At 41.2% G+C, this 17644-nt stretch overlaps 2 protein-coding genes across 2 annotated transcripts in view; both read left to right on the top strand.

The window, feature by feature from the left end:
• Window positions 1-17644, top strand: part of TFB1M (transcription factor B1, mitochondrial) — a 695218-nt gene that overhangs the window by 514416 nt on the left and 163158 nt on the right. The window lies entirely within an intron of this gene.
• NOX3 (NADPH oxidase 3) overlaps window positions 1-17644 on the top strand; it is a 60426-nt gene that overhangs the window by 27787 nt on the left and 14995 nt on the right. The window contains exons 10-11 of the mRNA XM_050786789.1: window positions 4639-4801; window positions 16101-16247. Of these exons, the coding sequence (XP_050642746.1) occupies window positions 4639-4801; window positions 16101-16247 (310 nt within the window). The remainder of the gene's footprint in view (window positions 1-4638; window positions 4802-16100; window positions 16248-17644) is intronic.

Consider the following 17644-nt stretch of genomic DNA (forward strand, 5'->3'; position numbering starts at 1 on the left):
CTACAACAGTGTCTGACGTGCAGTGCATACAGAGGAAAGATTTGACAAAAGAATCAATGAAGCCCTGGAGCCAATACGGATTCGTTATCTCATTTAATTTGACAAATATTTATTGGTGACAAACAAGGTACCATAATAAATTTGAGACACAAAATGTAATCAGCTTATCGTCCTGCTTTCCCTCTTTTCATAGGCTACTGAGCTGTAGCTGCACCGCTGGGCTTGGTTGTATTTAGTGGGTAGGAAGAGTCACAGGCTTCCTTTCAAACCCCGGTCCTCAAGAATGGTATGATGCCAAGCCAAGTAGAAACATCATCTGCTCAATCCAGAGCCCCAGATCAGACGACAACACCTGACTATTTTCTTTTTTATAGTGGAAATGAAGCAATGTAATAAAATTTTAAGGTTCAGAGTGCAGTGCAAATGCTTAAAATCAGACATAAAAGTAGAAGCACTGCACAACACCCCACCCTCACCAACCCCCCCAGCACACACACACACACACACATACACACACACACACATATATGCAGGGCACAGTATCTAACTGCTTTCTCGGTCCCTGCTCTCCCCTTGGCAACGCCAAGGCAAAAGGCTTCACCCTTTTTGCTATCTGGCTTCTGCCCTGTGTGTGTACACTTATCCGCTCTATCAACCACCCTTCCCCTTCACAAACTGGATAGCATTTCAGCCAGTCCCCCAAGAAGAACTCGGTACACGTTACTCAGTAGCTGATATGCTTTCTGCCTATGGAGTGCATCGCCAGCTGCAAGGCCCAACAGGATCCCCAGGGCCTCCTTGGGCTCATCTGTTCCACCTCCTGCTCCCTCCTGGGCTTAGCTCTTCCAGCTTTCTTGTTGTTCCCACACACTGAAAATGTAGTCCTCAGTGCCTTTGCCATTGCTGTTCCCTCCACCTGGAATGCTGTTCCCCACATCTCTGCTGGGCAGCTTCCTCTCTTCCTTCAGGTCTCTGTTCAAATGTCTCCTTCTAGTGAGGCCTTTCCTTCCCACTCCACATGAAACAACCCCCAGCAGTCACTCAATCACCATGATGCCACATGCTGACTTTATTTTTCTTTATAGTACATACCACCACCTGACATGCTAAATATTTGCTTGATTGTTTGTTTACTGTCTATCTCTCCACACTAGAATGGAAGCTCTATGAGAAAAGGGGCTTTGTTTGGTTCACTTTACCATTCCCAGGGCCTAGAACAGGCCCTGACCCTCAGTCACTCAGTAAGTAATTATGGGCTCGATAAAAATGAGTTGTCATAAACAGAGCTGCTTCCCTCCATTCACTAATTTGTTTCACCCTCTGCCTCTGTATGTGTGTAGGCATATGTATTAGTGGCAAAGCCTTCCAAAAAACTAGAATTTGTTTAAATCTTCAACATACAAAGAATCAGGATGTTATTGGACTTCCTTGGATGATTTTACAGTTCCCCACTGTTTCAATTTTGAATTAAATTTACCATATTGGGGAGAGCACTAGATCTTTTTACTGCTTTGGATCCCAGACAAATTTAATCCAGCCCCTGGAATTCATGAGTGAGAAGCCCAGGAGGAGAAGCAAGCCCAGAAAAAGAACAAGGAAACCTCTTCCTCTAAGCCCAAGAAAAAGGGAGAGAATGTGAGCTCTTTCAAAAGACTAGACCTTCTGAAGGAAAACAGAGGAATTTCTCAGAGTTGATAGCATTTTCAGCAAGTTATCCTGTGCCCACAGCTGGGGGCTGCAGTGTGAGATGAGCTGGGTTCAAAGCCCAACTTTGTGTATGATCTTGGAGAATGTATGCAACACACTGCCTCAGTTTCTTCATCTGTATAATGAAGATGACAATAAAGGTACTCATGGCTTTGTTTAAGATCAAATATAACAGTCCATAAAAACACTTAACATAATACTTCTCACACGGTAAGTGCTCAAAGAGTTAACTACTATTATTATTACCAAGATAAGAATGGTCACCTACCACAGAGATAGCAATGGAAGTGTTTATTAGAGGAGTAAACGCAGTCAGTTCAGAGAAATGAGATTGGAACTTAATGGGGTAGGGTGGGGTGCTGCTGAACTATCCAACAAGGACTCACAGGACATGGATGCAGGCAAGAAGAATCATTTTCTGAGCAGCATTGTTAGGAACGCTGTGTCTGACTCAAGGCAGGGATAGCTGCATAAACTTGATAAACAGAAATGTGTGCAAAGGAAGCTGATTCAGATTGTCAAAAATCTGGAGAAATGGAGAAATTTGGGCCCAAAAAAGAACAACTGGGGTGTCATGATAGCTATGATCAACTATTTAAAGGCCTGAGATGCAAAAAAGGAAAAAGATCTGGAATGTGCTTCTCAGAAAGGCAAAAGATGAGAGTTGTCAGAAGACAGATTTCAATAAGACACGAGAAAAAATTGTCTAATACTTAGAATTGCCCCTAAGTGGAACAAGGTGCCCTGCAGTTTAACATCGGAATATGATCATCTCTCAGGGATGTGGCAGGAGGATTACTGTATTAGCAGGGAACGGAGACTAAATACTTTCTCCTGTAGCTTTGAGTTTCAATTCTAAAGATGTAGAAATTTGTTTATTGTATATTTCTGTGGATTTCTTCTTTGGATTTAATTGATATCTTTTTAAATCAGTGTCAAATAAATCCCTAATACGACTGATTCTTTTAAAAAAATGAACAATAAGACATTTTAATCTATGTACAGGGTTTTTTTCTCTCTTTCTCTCAATTTCCTTTATCTAATTATTTATGGAATAATCTACAGTGGGCTAAGATACTAACCATTTCTGGTTAATGACCTTTTATTTTTATTCTTCCATTTCCATATATCAATATGTAATAAAGCCTTATTAATTAAGATTAACCTGAGGAGAGTTCATTTGAATTATTAGGAAGTCTGGCATATAGAACAGTTTAAAATAAACCCAATTGAACTTTCATGAACACATAGTAAAGCCCAAATGGGCCAACCACCGGTGCCTTCAACAGACACCCCTTAGGGAATGGTTATGAATAACTCAGAAACCTTTTAATTAGCATATCTTTGTTCATATGTAAATGTGTGCTTTTGGAATAGTTGAGGTTATTGAATACATTCTGCTGACTGAAATATTTTAAACATTCCCTTTACAATGTATTCAACCAATTGTTATTGAACAACTTCATGTCAGAGAGCGCTGGCATTACAGCAGTGAGCAAAGAGAGCCCTGACTCCCACTTTCCTAGACCTCACAGCTCTAGACAGACATCAATCAGATCATGCACACACACCAATACATTGTAAACTTACAGCTGTGATGAGGACTATAGAGGAGGGGAACATGTAGCTATAGATTATATAAGAGGGGATTTAACCTAACCTGAGGGGTTCAAGAAGGCTTCCACAGGAAAAGAATGATTTGGATAAGACCTACCAGAGGAATAACTATTAACTAACTAAGGAGAGAGGGGAGAAACTGGAGAAGATGCCAGGTGCAGAGGCTCACGCCTATAATCCCAGCACGTTGGGAGGCCGAGGCGGGCGGATCACGAGGTCAAGAGATCGAGACCATCCTGGCCAACATGGTCAAATCCCGTCTCTACTAAAAATACAAAAAAATTAGCTGGGCATGGTGGCACGTGCCTGTAGTCGCAGCTACTTGGGAGGCTGAGGCAGGAGAATCACTTGAACCCAGGAGGCGAAGGTTGCAGTGAGCCGAGATCGCATCGCTGCACTCCAGCCTGGAGATAGAGCAAGACTCCATCTCAAAAAAAAAAAAAGGAAAGAAACTGGGGAAGATTATTCCAAGGGAAAAGGGTATCATATGCAAAGGCCCCGTGGCAGTAGGGAGTATTGTGTATTTAATATTTTAGGAATATTAAGATCTCACCAGAGTGAAAACCAGTGATGAGAGATGGAGAAGAATTCAGGGGCCAGCCTATATAGGACCATACTAAGGACCCTCTTATTAATTCAGTGAATATACCTTATCCTTATTAAGAAACATTTGCTAAGCAAAGAAAAATACCAGTGCTACCCAAGGCCTAATTACCACAGATTTTGAGTCAGTATAATCTAAAATTATGGGTTTTAGAAGTTCCACAGAACTGACAAATGACTTCAAAATTATGTTTATTCCAAATGAATGGCTTCCATTAGACTAAAATTACATAAACCTACTAAGATGTGTGACCAAAAGTAAACAGGGGAGAATGATACTAGGAAGAGGAAAGAGAAGCCTGCTAAGCTATCTTGATGCTTCCAGATTTTTCCCTCTGATGGCAACTGGGGTGGAAAGGGAGATGGCTCTTCCAGCAGCCTCAATAATACTTGGAGCCAAAACAAGCTTCTAAGAACTGTAAGGAGAGCATGCCACATGGAAGAGGCCTGAGCTATAGCGAGAGATGTCAGGCTTTGTCCTTCTATGAACAGTGCCCGGGCCAGGACAACCTGGTTGTCTCCCAATAAGGCAGAGCTGGAAATCCTCATGCTAACCCCAGGCTCTCCAAATAGGGCATTTTCAGGCACAGAGTCAACCTCTGCATGCACTGGCAAACACGTCCTATAAAAAGCACCAGCTGCAGATGGTTTTGGGTTCACGAGCGAAGGTGTTCTGAAGGTCAAATAGGCTGCGTTTCTCTGTGATTCCAGGCTGGCAGTGGACGGGCCCTTTGGAGCTGCCCTGACAGATGTATTTCACTACCCAGTGAGTGTGTGCATTGCCGCGGGGATCGGAGTCACTCCCTTTGCTGCTCTTCTGAAATCTATATGGTACAAATGCAGTGAGGCGCAGACCCCGCTGAAGCTGAGCAAGGTATGGAAAAATCATTAGTTCACCCTTCCATGGATTAAAAGGTTCAATGTCCTTATATCTATCATCTGCCAATTCTTGGGGAGGATTTTAATTAACTATGAGGGATAAACTCGAGGATCCTTAACTATACTTATGTTCTTAAAAATCTCCACTCAGTATTACATTTATGAGTAGGGTTATGTCTAATCTTGTTAAAGATGACAAGACATAAATTTTATTGCTTCATTGCCATTACAGGACATGTAATTGCTCATCTCAATAAAATATGGACAGGCTGCAAATGGCTATGTGACTGGGTGGCAGTTTGCGATATTAACAGGCAACCTCTCCTTAGTCTCTTTAGCTTCAGACTGTGGTTGCAAGTGTACAATTCGATGTCTTCCTATCGTGGACCCAGTCCTAACAAGAAGCCACAATTGAGATTTATTGGCCACCTTGCTGTGGGGTGGCCATCCCGCTCTGAATCTCCCTTTTGTCATTTCTTGTATGTTTTACAACTAGATGCCTCTAGAATTTCTTTCCCTCCTTTGTCATATCTAGACACTCCATCCAATACTTTGACCCTCTTAGGACCAGCAGCAGGCACTAGAGGAATGGTAGGCAAGGAGCCCTAATAACCCAAAGCCGTGTGAATGCAGGAGGAGTGAGGATGGCAGGCGAGCTTGGTGCTGGGCCCAGTCCTGCGTATCTTCTGTGCTTAACCCTTTGTACACAGTGTCCTCAGCTATCAAAGGGAGATGCTTGACTTAACCACCAGCTTTCAATGCGTAAAACAAGGGACATCTGTCACCTGACATGAGCCGTAAAGAGAATTCTGTAGTCAAAGGAACTTAAGCAATGCTTCTGCAACATCACACGCTGGAAGACATCATCTACTAGTCATTAAATACGTTCTGTGGAGTTGGGGCGCAGTGACTCACACCTGTAATCCCAGCACTTTGGGAGACTGAAGTGGGAGGATCACTTGAGGCCAGGAGTTTGAGACTAGATCAGCCTGGGCTGCACAGTGAGACATCATCTCTACAAAAAAATTAAATATTAGGGAGTTCAAGGCAGTGAGCCATGATCACACCACTGCACTCCAGCCTGGGCAACAGAGCGAGACTCTGTGTCTAAAAAACAGTTCCGCAGAAAAGAACCTCATTCAGCTTTGTTTCATCTATCTTTCCCAAGGTTATTTAGCCACAGAACCTTTCCTCACCTAACACCTGTCAAGAAATCGTATTCTGTGAAGCATCCCAGGCAATGCAGGCCAGAAGATCTCTAAATTCGGGTCTCTGCCAACTAAGAAACAGGAATTAGCTATTTCCCAAGTTTCCAAGTGACAGGTTCTTGACATACATTTCCTCATCTGAATTTTTTAATCTCCCCAATAACCTTATAAAGTAAATAACACAAAGCCTGTTTTCCAGATAAGGAACCTGAAGCTTGGAGAGATTAAATTGATTTTCCTGAAAAGACATGGGTAATCAAAGGCAGAATCGGGATTCAAACTCAGGTTCATCTGGCTCTTTCCGTGACAAAACCAACACATGGTAGATGTGACCCCAGCTCCTCCTGCAACCCTAGTGCAATATTGTAGGAAGACCATGGGAATCGGCACCTGAATTTTGCTGTTATCAAAGAACATGCCTGATTCCACCCTGACTGAAGTACTGCCTGCAGTTCACCTCTCTGAGCTGGGTTTCCTGATCCACATAATGGAGAAATAAGAATCCATATCCAACAGAGAGTTTTAATGCTAAATAAGACAAATAATATGAAAATATTACTATAGAAATGTGTGTACAGAAATATAAATGATTATCTAAATGCTGATTATATCTACCAAAGATATAAATAGGTTACCAGTACTACTACTACTAACGGCCTAGATTTATCAAGCACTGACTACCTAACAGGAAGAAAACTGGGCATTTTACATGCACTATCTCATGCCATCTTTTCATCGTACTTATCATTTTCATTCCCATTTTACAGATGAGAAAACTGAAGCTAGATCACAAAGCTAATAGAAATGATAGAGTCCTCTTACTGAATGCTCATAATAGCTCATTCAGATAGGTAATATTCTCAATACTGATGAGGATCCTGGCACACAGAGAGCTTAAAAATACTAGAACTAGAGTCTGAATCTAGATCCTTTTGGCACCAAAGCTCATCTTCTTTCCTCTACACCGTAATATATTTAACAAAGCAAGCAAAACAGTGACTGGGATATTTGGACCTCACAGCAGTGCTTTGTTTTGGTTCGTGATGATTTCTCAGCCACCCTAATTTCTTCCTTCCTTCTTGTTGCCTACCAAGTAAAACCCACTTAGAGAGGTGGCTCGCTGCTTCATGGTTTCCATGACACTAAAAGTCACTTTGCGCTTCACAGGAAGATGGTGGTGGATAGCGTGTCTCACTTTCATTCACTCACTAATCCAGCTAATATTTCAAGTCCTGCTCAGAGGCATGCAAAGTCTCACTCTCATCATACCCAACTCACAATCACCTCCCCCTTCTCTTAACCTCCACCACTTCTTTGCTGCCCTCCTGTTATGTCACATGTCTTTCCTGCATTAAGATTTGCAAAATAATCTTATTTTCTCTAACAGACTGTGAGTTCCTTGAACATAGCTTCTCTGGATATCTTTATACACACACATATATATATACACACACACATATATTATGTGATAACTATATATATAGTTAAAATATTGAATAAATCAATGAGTGAATAAATGTCTCCATGTCCAAAAAGAATAAACAATGGCTTCTGTATACAATTTTCTTTAAAATTTAAGGGTATTAAGATTTTGTTTATGTAACCAAAAAGATTATTCAATGATTTTTACTAAATTCCAATTATTTTACTAGGAACATAGAGGAAAAATCTTATAAGAACCCCCCAAAATCTTAAAATTCATACAGGAGCCTACAAAGTGTTAATACCACCTCCTTTCTCAGCATTCCATTGTCATTCCTGGGCTCTGCTTGTGGGGTTTCTCAAGGCTTTCAGCACTGCAGTCACCACAAAACCATAAAATAGGGACATTGATTTCTATTCCAAGAAACAGAAACCGTAGAGTCAAAAATATAAAAGCAATGTTTTCATCGCTTATAAAAATGTGAGGGACTATTTGGACACGACTCAGCTGAAAATAAGGGCAGAAATAATGTCATGTGGGAGAAGGGAAGCTAAAGTGTGGGATCATAAACTAACTTAAAGGCCCTAATCTCCTAGCTTTGCATAGGACCACGAAAGTCAGTATCTGTACTTCGAGTGGAGACGATTGGTCCAAAGTCACCCAGCTGGTTCACCACTGAGTCAGGACCTGAGCGCGTGTTTCTGATTTTTGCTTCAAAGCTCTTTCATGGAAGAAGTGAGGTTTTCATGCTATTGGAACTTTAGGCTGAAAATTACACTTCAGATCCAATTCCTTCACGTCTGCAGGCATGAGAACAGGCTTAGGAAGTTTCTCTCTTTTAAAGCAACTTTGTGTTGGTTTGAGTACAGCTATCGTTAGGCTTATGTAACTAATATTTGTCAGGGCTACCCACACGCCTTTGAGATATAACGACTACCCCTTCCACTAAACTGTCAGCGTCTATATAATTTTTTAAGTGCAGCGCAGATCAAAGCAGTACGTATTTATCTAACGGTGTCTTCACAATTTTAAGTCTGGACTATAGTTTTCAGATTGTCCTCTTTTGTAATAAGGAAGGAAAGGAAAACTCACATAGGCATTGAGAGCTGGAATTTTAAGCTTAAATGGTTAACTGCAGTTAGGTGTGATTTTTTTTCCTCCATGTGTAAAAACACTGGTTGGCATTAAGGTATAGATTTTTACACACAAAACTTAAGTTGCAAGTCTACAGTAAAAAATGGGCACCAAAGTTTTCTCAATTGTCACCATTGCAAACTAGAACTTCTTTACCCTTCTCCTCTGCTGCATTATTCTAGAAAACTTCTAAGTAAAACGCAGGAGCATAACCAATAAGACGCCTGCCACTTCCTTAGTGGGAAGCGTCATAGGTAGTACTTTCCATTTGAAGCTGATGTCTTAAAATCTCTATGTTTGTAAGTACCTTTTATTTTGAAAGATCTGAGAGAGGGCAGGGAGTGGAAGGGGAGGGGGAAGAATGGGCAGGAGGGGATTTCCCAAGAAGGCAAAATAACAAGAAGTATAATGATGGCTTGCTGTGATGAAAATGGAAAAAAGTTGTAATACATGAAAGAAATATTTTCAACAGAAGTAAGAGCCAAACTTCACGGAGTTGAAGGCAGCTGAGAATGCTGTGCCCTTGTGGGATGAGGGAAGGCTGAGGGTGGTTGAGAATTCTCTGTGATGCAATATGGAGGAAGCTGAATGCTGGGGGCGAAAAATGCCCTCTAGCGATAAAGTCCTCCACCTCCTGCCTAACAGGTATGATTAATTCTACATCACACTCAATTTGTGAAAAGAGCTCTTGAAAAAAAATTAGGATGGTTTGCTTGTGCAAACTGTCAAAATGATGAATGAAATAGGTGTGTATGAATGGGGAGGGAGGGAGAGGATTGCTGACATAAATAGATTGGCTTACACATTTTAGTTCTCCCTAATATCACAGCTGTGCAGTCAGAACTGAGAGAACTGCCAACTGCAAGATGTGGTGCGTCTTCTTAACTGCATATGTAATCTTCAGACTGCAATACAATAGATTATACAAAAACTGAGATAATCTCGTTTCTGCATAAATTGTCTTCCTTCATCAGCTCCATAATATATATCCATGATAATGGGTATTTACAGTGTGTCCCATGCAAAATGGCCTTTGGGTTCTTAACCTAATATAATAAACAGATAATTCAAATAAAAAGACAGCATGGGCCAGTGGGAACAAGGGAAAGAGGCCAAAAAAGACAAAAAATCCATACTCTACTAAAATATATTAATAAAACACAGGAGGGCCTGCTCTCTTTTCTAGTGAATGAAAAATGCATTTAATTTAATCTGTTTACTTTGAGAAATTATTTACTTTCCCTTTCCCTCACACTGGAGCTCTGGCTACTCCTGGAATTGATCATCTCCACTCACCACCAAGATTGCTGCCATCAGTTGGCCTCTTTAAGAGGGGCCATGCGCACCTCTCCTAAAGAAACGTGTGCTTCTTGCCTTTCCTTAGAGGGCCTCAAAAGGCCTCAGTACCCCATCAGCCCTCATTGCTCTGTACAGAAGTGATCAGTATTAATATTTTTAATATCTTAGTCTATTAACCACAGATTCCATGACTACGGTCTTCTTGTAAAAGAGTCCAATGAAATACACAAACGTTTTAAAAATCTCCCTTCACCTCCCTCCCCAAACTAAACACCTCCCCAACTTTGCTCCCTGAGAAACTCACCATTAAACAGTTGAATATGTCTCATTCCATTCCTTTTCCGTGCATTTATATGCATATACCTATACACATTTATGCATAAATAGGTGTGTGTGTGTGTAGAAGGAAGAGGAAGTGCAATTTGTTTTGTTTTTCATTAAAGCATAACTTGGGGCACCTTCAGTGTCAATACCTGATGATCTATTTCATTTTGTTTGGTGTCTTTAGAGTATTTCATAGTGTGAAATATATATCCATAGTATGGTAGGCCACAATTTACAGAATCATTCTGCTATTAAAGAATGTTTCAGGCCAGGTGTGGTGGCTCACTCCTGTACCAGCACTTTGGGAGGCCGAGGCAGGCGGATCACCTGAGGCCAGGAGTTCAAGATCAGCCTGACCAACATGGCAATATCCCATCTCTACTAAAAATACAAAAATTAGCCAGGCGTGATGGCAGGTGCCTGTAATCCCAGCTACTCAGGAGGTTGAAGCATGAGAATTGCTTGAACCTGAGAGGCGGAGGTTGCAATGAACTGAGATCGTGCCACTGCACTCCAGTCCCAGGGGACAGAGCGAGACTGTCTCCAAAAGAAAAGAAAAGTATGTTTCAGTTGTCCAATAAGGATTATTAACTGTAATTAGACCAAACCGAGGCCCAAAAGAAATCAGTCCTCAGCCACAGGGCAAAGTAGCAATATAGTCGTGAAATAGTTAACATCAAGGATAATGACATTCAGAAAATGTCTTAAGGATGAAAAATGATTCACAAAGCCTGGTCTTGGCCTTATAATGGTTCACCAGAAAGACAATTTTATAATTGCATCACTTTAAACTAAAGTTTTACACATTAGGCAGGCTTATCATTAAGAAGAAATATTTCTTCTTTTATTTCTTCTTATTTGTTCTTGTATTAATCCAGGATTCCCTTAACAAAAACAAAATAAAAACCAGGACAATAAGAGTGACCATTTATTGAGTAGGTAATATATTTTCTAAACACCAGTCTTTATCTTTTCATGGAGAGAAATTCTCCTTTTGGAAAACGGTCCTAATTCTCCCTCTATGCAGAGTTTCTGTCATCCTGCTGGTTTCAAGTTTCTGTCTGTTCTGTTCTTTCTTTTGCCGTGTGGGATACAGAGGCATGCTGCCCAGCAAGAGGCAGGTGGCACTGCAAGCCACTGCCCTTCTCCTTGAGGAGGCGATGGTCATGGTGGGCCCCTGGCTCCCTGTAAAATGCCTCTAGGCTGGTTTAGTACACACCGAACCTGGTGAGGGGCTTCCCCTTCATGGAGCACGTCTTCATGATGAATGCTGAGATTCTGGTTCTGTCACTGGTGCCAGAGGTCAAGTCTGGCTTCCCTTCTCAGTGACCAGGAGTGACCAGTGGGAACACATGCCAAGCAAGGCGCATCTCCTTCTTTGCTCTATAATATATTGTCTTCATTCTTCATTCTCTAAGCTCCTCCAAATGACAAACAAGGATAGCAACAATAGCAGCAAACATCTTCTGAGCACTTACTGCGTCTGCCAGACGTTGCGTTAAATGCTTCAGTAAAACATATCCTTTCATCCTCATGAGCTATTGTTCTGTGTTTATTGCCATTTTACATACGCAGTAATCTAGGTTCAAGTTAAGAAACTTGTGCCCAGTTGCACAAGTTATTTGCAACTTCTACCTGCATGGTGAAGCCGGCAGCAGTCTACAACAGCGGATGGATCTCATAGGCTCACAACGTTGAGTTGTTGTACCATGCTACACTGTATCCTAAATCTGTATTCTTGTGTTAACTTTCCTTGTTTAGAGGGATTCTGGGCCATAAATAAATACATACGTAAATAATTTTTTTCTGTTTCATCCTCTGGAAATTGACTTTGGATATAAAGACATACAGATTGTGTTTGTGAAAGGGCCCTCTGCCTGTGTTCATGGATATCTATTCAAGATATAGCACAAGCTTTGGAGATACAATCGCCTAAAAGCATCCAACTTTGATTGGAGAGTCTGAGTTCTCCTAGTAACACAGACTGGTAGTGCTTCTCAATTCATTTTCTAAAACTGTTTATCAAAATTTAGCACAGTTGCATTTCCTACTGGCCCCAGACCTCTTTGACCTGGTCCCTATGTGCTGCTGAAGAATTCTTAAAGAGAAGCCTAGGCTTGGGAAAACATGAAAATGAGAAGGGACACACAGAGAGCCCAGCCTTGTGACCGTCACTCAGACCCAAGCCCTTTGCAAATGGACATGGCTGAGTTTGGGCTGATCGCTAGTGCTTGGGAACGATGTGACAGCTAAGGTCTGTGACAGGCCACATGCACACAGAACCCCTCAACCTCATGACACAGTCCCAAAGGGGTCTCCCAAAACATCTAGACATCCACTATATCTACAAGAATGTGGCTGGGCATGATGGTTCATGCTCGTAATCCCAGCGCTTTGGGAGGCTTAGGTGGGTGGATCACTTGAGGTCAGGAGTTCGAGACCAGCATGGCCAACATGGTGAAATCCCATCTCTACTAAAAAATACAAACTTAGTCGTGCATTGTGGCACATGTCTGTAATCCCAGCTACTTGGAAGACTGAGGCAGGAGAATCACTTGAACCCGGGAGGTGGAGGTTACAGTGAGCCAAGATCCTGCCATTGCGCTCCAGTCTGGGCAACAGGGAGAGACTCCCTCTCAAAAAAAAAAAAAAAAAAAAAAAGTGTGGGATGAGTCCTGTAAAAAAAATAATAATTTTATTACTATGAAAGTTCAGAACTTTTGTTATTTTACTGAGAATGACTTTCTATTTAATAAAATCTTTTAAAGTAAACTCAAGTATTTTTGGTCTCTGAGATCAGCCATGGAATTCTGAAAAGGCATGCTTTCTACAGGTAGCTGATTTCAGAGTTGTTTTATTTTTGGAGACTAAGGTGGAGTGAGCATTGGAAAGCACAGATCACAGAGTTATAGCCTATTGTTTGGGATACTTGGTCTGTCATTGACCAGGTCCTTTCTCATGGGTGAAATGCAGAGGTAGAACTCTTATGTCCCTTCCCAGTGAGAGTCCCCCACCATTAGAAAGATGAAAGAAAGTCAAAGTAAATACCTTTTGCTTCTGTTCAAAGTCCCTTTCTTTCTTTTTCTGCCTGAAACACTTCTACTGAGCCTATCCATTTTTCCTCCATAGCCTCTTACACCAAAGCTGCCCAGTGTCACTTACGAGTCAATTACGGAGGGAAAAACACACAAAGCCATTACAAGGAAGCAAAAAGTATAAAAGGCTTAACAAACCGTAAGAACACTGACACGCAGCTAGGCCACGAGAAAGTAAGGATGGATTTCTATTTGAAAGGATAAAGTTTCATGTACGGAGGAAGCTAAGATGGGGATAGTTTTCAAGAAAGCATGACTGGGACTAGATTTGAAATTGGAGGATTTTTTTTATAAAGCAAATGTTCTGGTTTATCATCCATCTATGAATCTGTTTTAAGCGTGCTCCTTAAAAAGTGAGAAAGAGAGAAAATAAATCAATGATATTTGCTCTATGCCCAGTGCCATACTCTGAGATGAAACAGACTACCAAGGCCAGAGAGGAGGGGGTCGTACGTAGGTGAGCACCTTGTTAATTCGGCCAGTAGATTTTTCATTTCCACCCAGAGCAAAGCAAGGCAAAGTGAGAGCTAAGGTTTTCAAAGAGTAATTTGGATTAGGCACTACACAAAGTGAAAAGAAAGCAGATAGCAGTATTCATCACCAACCTCGAATATAAAATCTGCCCCTAACTGGCCTCCTTTCCTCCTCCCTCACCCTCCATCCCCTGGTTCTGTTCTCAATACAGCAGCCAGAGAGATCCTGCCACCTGCGGTGAACAATGGAACTCCCCTGCTCGCCAACTCCCTGTGCTTTCCTGCCTCAGAGTGAAAGTCAACGATGGACCCAAAGCCCTACAACGCTATGGCTCTCCCAGCCCACCCCTCGCCCGTCTCCTTGCTCTCCCTGCCCTCTCTGGCTTCCGGCCACACGGGCCTGCAGGCTTTTCCTGGAAAGGTCTCACTCAGGACAACTTCCCACCGTCTGCAGAGCTCTTCCCCTGAGCATTTGACTCCCTCGCCTCTTCCAGGTCTTTGCTCCAATGTCCCCTTCTCATGAAGAGGGGACATGAATCTCCACGAACTGAAGGTTCGTGTCCATCCATTACTGATTCAACAAATATGTACCGAATGCCTCTTATGTCTCCAAACTGTTCTATGCCTTGGAACTATAAAAGTGAACACAAGAGGCCAAAAACAAGAAAGGGCTCAATGAGCCCCCATTTGACCATTCGACTTAATATTGCAACACTTCCTAGTCCACCTGGGGTTTCTGCATGCACTTCTCACCATCTGACATAGCCTATATTCTACTTACCTATCATCTTCCTTCTCCCACTAAGATGCAAACTCTAAGAGCACATCAATTTTTTTTTTTTTTGGCCCTGTTTTGTTCACTTGTATAGTTCCAGAGCACAGAAAAGTCTGGACAGGTAAGGAAGCATTCAATACATATTTGTTGAATCAGTGAACGAATGGATGAACCTGAGCCCCTTGCTCATGGGGATTCACAGGGCGTCACCAAAGGGAATCCCTGCTTCGCTCTGCCTGGAGAGGCTGTGCACAGATCATCCCCAGGAAGAAATAAGTGTCAGGAAAAGAAAGGCAGCCCTGTCTCTTCCTGAGAAAAGAAGGTCTTTGCGCTTAGAGACTGAGGGATTATTTGTCCCAAAATTAATATCTTAAGTCCCCTTGTGAACAGGAGCTGTCCAACAAATATGTAGGCCTAATTCTTGAAAGAAGAGGCCTTATTCTCAGTATCTTTTACTCTTACAAATAATTAATATTATAAAGTCCTGCCTAAACATGAAGAGAATAGACAAGACGTTTAGCTTTGAAATAAACTCTTTCATTTTTGTCTCATGAATTTGATCTATTAATTAAATCTCATTTATATCTCTGATTATATGATTGTGAGCTTACAAGCTGGCTGGCAGAGAGGGAGAGAAGAGAACATTGATCACCACATGAGGTATTTCCTGGTGGGGATTTACCAGGCAGCAGGTGGAATCAAGACCAGCCCTCATGGATATTGTTAAGCCGTAGAGATACCTCTTTGGGGAGAAGGCACAAGAGAGAGAGGTGTGGGCAGCAAGGGGTGGGAGTGTGAGAAAAATTGGGAGAATTAATAGATTTCTCTCCTGTGGTTTCTTCTAGATGCAATTATTTGAAACTCGAAGCACAAAAACTAAGCTTTTATTTTAGCAAACCCGAACTACTTCTTGTCACATGCCATTTGCTTAACACCGAGAGTTAAAAAAATAATTCTTCCTAGACATAATTTCATTATAGCAGTTGACACACAGGCACAGCCACCACCTACCAGCTTTCTTGGACACTGATATGTTTCACTGAGAGGAAATTTCTGGCCTGTGTGACTTGATTCTGAAATTACCATAATCTCCACTCTCCAGAGGCCATAGCTAGTGAAGTGGATTAGTGCCCAAGCCTTTGGGGTCTCTGGAGAACAAAGTTCAAATCCGGAGCTTAGGTCATAAGTAAAGATGAAGGGGTTGGTCTAACGGTTTATCCCCCTTTGGGAGCAGTGAAAGGCACAGCTAGTTATGATTATTAATCTTATTCAGAAGCAGCACAGCCAGAAATGTGGTGAGTTGATCCTCATCCAGAGAAACTGGCACGGCCCACAGGCTCCTGACTCTCTGAATTCACTCTGGGCTTTTTCAAACTCAATGTGAATTTTTTCTAAAGAAATCACAGTGTGACTGTTTGTTCACTGACAAAAAAAAAAAAAGCATGTTATTTTGCAGAAGTGCCCATTTGGGCTCAAATAATTTGAGGGAGATAAAGTAGTCTGTGATTATCAGCACATATGAAAAGAGGGATAGATCCGTTCACTTGCCTTCTCTCTTGACAGGTGTATTTCTACTGGATTTGCCGGGATGCAAGAGCTTTTGAGTGGTTTGCCGATCTCTTACTCTCACTGGAAACACGGATGAGTGAGCAGGGGAAAACTCACTTTCTGAGTTATCATATATTTCTTACTGGCTGGGATGAAAATCAGGTACTGATAAGACTCTGAGAATAAGCAATATTGCTTAACTCATCTAATAGCAATGAGAAACAATTTCAATAATGAGCTATGTAGCACTCTGATAGCATGACAGAATTATTTTTATGTTCTTAAAAAGGAAAGGAGAGTGAAATAAAATCAGATTAGCAAGAGTGATTCAAGTTGTAACAATCAAAGAACCAAAAAAAGAAGCCACAGTTAACTTGCTGAGGAATAGAAAGGGTCAGACAACGGAAGACAATCCAGAGGTTGGAAATCCCAAATAAATTTGCATTTGTCCCTTTAAAAGTGACATCAAATGAATAGTACTGATTGGCTGTATCATGTTGTTGAGTTCCTGACTGGTTCTAATTCTGTGCCTTGAGCTGTTCAGAGTTAAGCAAAAAAGATTCCTAGGTGTTTACATTCAACATTTTGTATTGTCAAGTATGTGAGCATCTATAGAAAATAATTATTATGAATACGCAATTTGTCCAGAGTTTGTTCTCTTAAGGTGTTCTTAGAAATTGTGTGCATGTATGTTTATTTACCTAAGATCAAGATGATCTTTTGTTTTGGCAGGTGTTCTGCAGTATATTGTATTAATGAAATATTAAGATTGAATTTACCGAAAATAATGTATACCAAAATATTGACTATGGTGGTATTTCAATGTTGATACTCTTGAATGATAACTATTACATTGTAATTCATTTTAACTCCTCAAATATGGGAATTAACAATGAAGTGATTACTAGGTTACACAATATACATTCTAATCAGCAGCTATTATTGATATATACTTTTAAGGAAAGTATATTTGAGCCTGGGAGATTGGCATTAATCACTGCATTTACGAGTGAATGCTCTGTGTATGCGCATCACACATACACACACACACACACACACACACATACACACACTGGCCCTAAGGAACATCACTGTAATTTGACTCTGTACATCTGCAAATGAATAAGACTCTGCCAGAAATTCAGTAGCTTAATGAATTTTTATGGTCTTATTTGCAGTCCTTCTTAAATATTTAGTCCTTTGGGATAATTTGAAATGTAGGTTTCTTGGGAACCAGGCTTGAAACATCTTAATGAATTATATAGTGTTAATTATGTTTTCCAAACAAACACTTTCCTTATTCAAGTGGGATTTTTGACTGATGAACGGTTTGGTGAAGTACAGACAGCTTCTGTCTTCTGCTTTCAAGTACTGTGCCTGCTCTTCTACTTCTAAGGTGCATTGATCCCAGTGTGCACCTAGGTATTCCCTGCCAACTGGGAGCTATGGGACTGAGGTTCTCATAACCGAGAACTGAAGTTGATTTGGCGACAACACAATCCTGCCCCCTCCCATCTCTACTACTTCCAAGAATACGCTATAAAATATACATTTTTTTC

This window comes from Macaca thibetana, chromosome 4, assembly GCF_024542745.1.
Source record: "Macaca thibetana thibetana isolate TM-01 chromosome 4, ASM2454274v1, whole genome shotgun sequence".
Lineage (NCBI taxonomy): Eukaryota > Metazoa > Chordata > Mammalia > Primates > Cercopithecidae > Macaca > Macaca thibetana.